The following is a 5,803-nucleotide window of genomic DNA, read 5'->3' as shown; positions in this document are numbered from 1 at the left end:
CAGATGAGCAGGGGGTTACAGTGGTGGGAACAGATGAGCAGGGGGGTTCAGTGTTGGGCCAGATGAGAAGGGGGTTACAGTGGTGGGAAAGATGAGCAGGGGGGTTCAGTGTTGGGGCAGAGGAGAAAGGAGGTACATTGGTAGGACAGATAAGCAGGGGGTTACAGTGGTAGGGCAGAGGAGCAGGGAGGTACAGAGGTGGGGCAGATGTGCAGAGGGGTGCCGAGGAGAAAGGAGGTACAGAGGTAGAACACATGAGCAGGGGGTTACAGTGGTGGGGCAGAAGAGCAGGGGGTACAGTGGTAGGACAGATGTGCAGGAGGTACAGTGGTGGGGCAGATGAGAAAGGGGGTTACAGTGTTGGGGCAGATGAGCAGATAAGTTCAGTGTTAGGACAGATAAGAAGATGGTTCCGCGGTCACAGAGAAAAGCATGGGGGTACGGTGGTGGAGCAGATGTGCAGGGAGGTACAGTGGTGGGGCAGATGAGAAAGAGGGAACATTGGTGGGGCAGATGAGCAGGGGGGTTACAGTGGTGGGACAAAAGAGCAGGGTAGTACAGTGGTGGGACAGAAGAGCAGGGTGGTAAAGTGGTAGGACAGAAGAGCAGGGTGGTACAGTGGTGGGAAAGATGTGCAGGGGTTACAGTGGTGGGACAGAAGAGCAGGGTAGTACAGTGGTGGGACAGAAGAGCAGTGTGGTAAAGTGGTGGGACAGAAGAGCAGGGTGGTACAGTGGTGGGACAGATGTGCAGGGGTTACAGTGGTGGGGCAGATGAGCAGGGGGTTACAGTGGTGGGGCAGATGGGCAGGGGGTTACAGTGGTGGGGCAGATGTGCAGGGTGTTACAGTGGTGGGGCAGATGTGCAGGGGGTTACAGTGGTGGGGCAGATGAGCAGGGAGTTACAGTGGTGGGGCAGATGAGCAGGGGGTTACAGTGGTGGGGCAGATGTACAGGGGGTTACAGTGGTGGGGCAGATGTGCAGGGGGTTACAGTGGTGGGGCAGATGTGCAGGGGGTTACAGTGGTGGGGCAGATGAGCGGTGGTGAAACAGATTTGCAGGAAGGACAGAGATCTGTGGTGTGAAGGTGCAAGAATTGGGGATGATCTGAGGTGTGGAGTTGCAGGAATTGGGGCTGATCTGAGGTGTGCAGGATGTTAATTTTTCACTACTAAAGTAGTTTACACCAGAAAATTCCACTGGAAAGGGAAGACAAATGCTCACAGAGCCAGATGGCAGAATGTGTACTGTGAACAGAGGCTTTGAGGATGGGCAGCGAGGCAGCTGCGGAGGAACGGAAGCCAAAAGGCAGCAGGAACAACCGCTATCAGGAGCTGAAGAAGGGCCATGCCCCGAAACGTGTTGTCAGGACAACAGCCTCTCACCCTCTCTCCTCCTTTCGGCTTGCGCTCCACCACCCTGCACTCCAAGCCTCTTTCTGGACCCGTGTCTTCTGAGCGCATGACATCACACTCGGACATTTCCTTCTGCCGGCTCCCGACAGCGGTTGTTCCTGCTGCCTTTTGGCTTCTGTTCCTCCGCAGCCCCCTCGCTGCCCATCCACGGAGCCTCTGTTCACAGTACCCGTTCTGCCATCCGGCTCTGTGAGCATTTGTCTTCCCTTTCAAGCAGAATTTGCTGGATCCATGAACCACCTACCACCGCAGCATTGCTTTACGCAGCCTGTTACCATCTGACGGCTTCTAAAGGTACTGTCAAAAGTGGTGTTCTTGCTGAATAGCCATTCCAGCAATGCGAGGAGAGATTTTTATAAATCCATTATTTACTTTACCAAATCATCCAATAAATTTACATATGATTTCCATCCACTGATTTTATCTGAGAATCTGTCCATATGGGATGCTTCAAATTAGTGCCTACAGTTGTGGTCATTTTTAATTGCCTACAGTTTGTTTCACACCGCTCCTGGTGTGTCTATCCACACGGCTGCTCCTTGGTCTTCCGTAGGACATCACATATGGTTCCCATATTAATTTATGTCCCAGTTCCCTGGCGCCAGACTTTTTATTGCTGTTTCAATCTCCTCTGGAGTACAAAGTTGAAATTGAGTATTTCCATGTGAAAAGCAAAGTTTAAAAGGAAAGCCCCAGTAATATTTGATGTTTGCATTCGGGAGAATAATGAGAAAAGGACGAAGAGCTTGTCTTTTTTGGACAGTTGAATGTGCTAAATCAGCATAAAGGCTATATTGATGACCCCAGAATTTTGGGTTTGAAGATTCTCAAGCAGCACGAAGGAGGAGTTCTCTTGTGCGATAGTAGTGAAGCTTAACAATGATGCCACTGATAACAGCAGTCATTGTGATTCACACACTGGTCCAAATTAAAACACGAATTACTATCCTGATACATTGAATGGCATCTCACAAGGATGCTGGGTATTTCAGAATTCTTCTGAAAGCCTATTATCACCACACCTACTGTATTCCTACATGCAAAAGATAGGAAATTAGTCAAAACATTTATAAAAAGGATCCTGCTATCTATCTTCCATAACTCAACCCCAATTATGTCCAACCCTACCACAGACATTCCCACTTAGGTCCCCTCCTGCAAAGCTAACGGCTAGATGGCAATTACAGCTACAACTATAGTTCTCAGTTTCAGCATGGTTTCAATACTGTCATAAAAGTCGTTATGGTCTGCAATGTCTTCGAACATCACATACCTACTAGGTTACAGCTCAAGTCATACCCTTACCTATTTCAATATATATATTTCCACAGTGGATTGGGGACAAGCCCCACATTTTCTTCTGTATTAGGCAATTAATTAGAATTTAAAGCTTGAAAACTCTGACAACCAGAAAATTACTATTTTTCTACGGTATTGCTTTTGTCTTTATAATAGAATTTTATGTGGAACCGACAATTAACATTTAGGTTTTTTTTTTAATGGCACCCCAACGCATCGCAACAATGCATACTAACATGCAATATAACAGGCATTAAAACACTGCAATAGGTTGCCTTGATGTTCATAGGCTCTAAGTATTTCTCTTATCTTTCAAGATATTGAAAAACATAAATCTAGCGTTAAAGTAAAGGATATAATAAATGTATTTAAAGATATACTGCACAATAACTGTAAAGTAGTAAATCATATTTTAGCTAAAGTGTATGATACTGTTTCAAATTTTCACTCAATACATGTTTATTTCTTTTATTTTAAACTATTAGGTTTTTAAAGGTAAATCTTTAGTCATCCAATCATGAGAAGGGTCTTTCCATTCTCTCTCCAAAGCTAAAAAAAATGGTTTGCTATATGAATTATTTTGTTTGTCTGTCTACTACCTCAAGCTTTTCAACATAATACTTTTCTTTGGTTATTTGTCTGCAAATCAGCAGTGTACAGTTCTAAGGCAGCCCATAGATGAATCAGTTATTTTCTTTCAACCAGCAGGTTGAATAAAAAAACTGACCTGATTCCCCCATCCACACACTATGTGGATGAGGGTATGCTCCCTGCTGTGTCTTTGTGTTCTGAGAGTAAGGAAATACACCCCAATATTTATACAGCTATGCATGTGATATCTTGATACGGTGCTCTTAATGTGCTCTTTACCCACTGCCTGGGCATGATAAAGGGCTCATGGTTTGATATTTTTTCAGGCAGAACTGCACTTCACCCTATACAAGCTAAAACAGCTTTATAAAGCTTAGAAACTAAAGATTTACAGACTCATCTCAAACTGATCACAAATGCAAGCTGCAATACAGGCTTAAAGCTTGCTGAAAATGCTCATCTACATAAGACCTTCTAGTGTGTGTGCTTCTTGGAATCCCCTCCCACCAATATACCAACCCCTTCTATTCACATAATGAGCCACAGCAAAGCTTATTTCAGATGCATTATCAAGGCCCAGCCTGTCTAAGCCTGCCAGACAGTGTGTACAGGCTCCCGCATGGTCTGCAATGCATACTTAGAAGAACCTATTCCAGCCACCAAACATGCACTGTGCCTTCCCACACAGGAAGTATGCAGAAAGGCCATTATTCTCTATGATCAGAACCAGTGCATAATAGAGGGCAAGGTAGACATAATTTAATATTCGATACAATTTTTATAATATTGTTTTTCTTTACAGACCCATCTTTATAAATGTACTTCCGATCGTGAACCTACATGAATTGGTGTCATTGCATTGCCTTTGAAGAGAGAGAATACATACGTGTAGATAACACACAAAATGTATACCTATATGCTTTAAAGGCATCTAGATATACCTATCCCTGACTGTTCCCCCAAGATAAAATGTGTAAATAGAGTGAACAGCGCAAGTAACATAAATGGAACCCAAGTACAGAGAAAACATCAATCCGTTCAGTACCATCAATGTGTCACACTGCTGACTGCAATGGGCAATATAACAAGCATTGCTCTGTTCTTGCCCACATATAAAATTGAATAGTATATATAGCACTTTATGATTCATTTGTTATTTGTGGTGAAAATATGACCTACATTTTTATTTGTCTTTTGCAGGAATCAACCATAAATGTCATCCGAACTTAATCAAACATCACATATAGAATTCCTTTTGTTAGGATTCTCCCAGTACCCACATCTCCAACCTCTTTTCTTTATCATATTTTTACTGATTTACACGATGGCTTTTGTTGGAAATATATTAATATCAGTTATTATTAGTTCAGATTCTTGTCTTCACACTCCAATGTATTTCTTTCTTATTAATCTTTCCATTTTGGACATATGTTGCACAACGGCTGCTATCCCCAAGATACTCCAGATACTTGTGATAGATAAGAAGTCCATCTCATATTCTGGCTGTGTCTCTCAATTATATGTATTTTCAGCTGCTCTTAGTATAGAACTGATCCTTCTAACAGTTATGGCATATGACAGGTATGTGGCAATCTGTTATCCTTTACGGTACAAAACTATAATGAGCAGGACAACATGTATATGTTTGGTGGGAGCTGCTTGGATCCTCGGCACAGTAAACTCAATGATACATACGTTCCTCATACTGAAACTCAGCTTTAGGGAAGAAAATATCATGGACCATTTTTTCTGTGAAATTCCCCCTGTGCTAAAGCTGGCAAGTTCTGACACATATGTTAATGATGTTGTCATTGTGGCATCTGATGTAGTACTTGGAATGATATGTTTTATTCTCACTTTTATTTCCTATGCATACATCATTTTCACTATTATGAAAATCCATTCCGCTGAGAAGAAAAAGAAGGCCTTCTCAACCTGCGCCTCCCACCTTACTGTAGTGACTATCTTTTATGGTGGAGTCATCTACACCTATGTACGGCCTGCCTTCAGCAACCGTTTAGAAGCCGATAAGGTTGTATCTGCTCTGTATGCCATTGCATCTCCAGTACTAAATCCCATTATATATAGCCTCAGAAATAAGGAGGTGATCAATGCCATTAATAAGACATTCTTCAAAAAGACAGTTTTTCAAAAACAACTGACTGTTTAAAAGCATTATAAAATATTTTTGAAATTATTGTGGTTTTAAGAACCTTTAGAGTAATTTTCTTAAAGCGGTTGTATACCCGCACAGATTTTTTTTTTTTAAACAAAAAAACCTGTAGGGCAAAGGCATAATGAGCTAGTATGCAGCACTTACTAGCTCATTATGAAATACTCACCTTAGAACGAGGCCTCAACATCTGATCCCAGTCCACGCCGAGGGAGCTAACATGTTCCCTCAGCGTTTCTTCCGGGTATCGCGGCTCCTGTGAGCGGCCAAAGCCACGATTACGTCACTCCTGCGCATGCGCACAGGAGCCTTCTTCCCGGAAAGG

At 43.0% G+C, this 5,803-nt stretch overlaps 1 protein-coding gene across 1 annotated transcript; it reads left to right on the top strand.

The window, feature by feature from the left end:
- Window positions 1-4,518: 4,518 nt before the first annotated feature.
- Window positions 4,519-5,475, top strand: LOC141126858 (olfactory receptor 13G1-like). Its single transcript, XM_073612872.1, has one exon. The coding sequence runs from the start codon at window positions 4,519-4,521 to the stop codon at window positions 5,473-5,475; it is 957 nt and encodes a 318-aa protein (XP_073468973.1).
- Window positions 5,476-5,803: the final 328 nt, after the last annotated feature.

Source organism: Aquarana catesbeiana, linkage group LG01, assembly GCF_042186555.1.
Source record: "Aquarana catesbeiana isolate 2022-GZ linkage group LG01, ASM4218655v1, whole genome shotgun sequence".
NCBI lineage: Eukaryota > Metazoa > Chordata > Amphibia > Anura > Ranidae > Aquarana > Aquarana catesbeiana.
This window is presented reverse-complemented; position numbering and strand designations above follow the sequence as displayed.

Coding starts and splice junctions, on each gene's coding strand:
- LOC141126858 (XM_073612872.1), top strand. CDS start 4,519: ATGTCATCCGAACTTAATCAAACATCACATATAGAATTCCTTTTGTTA.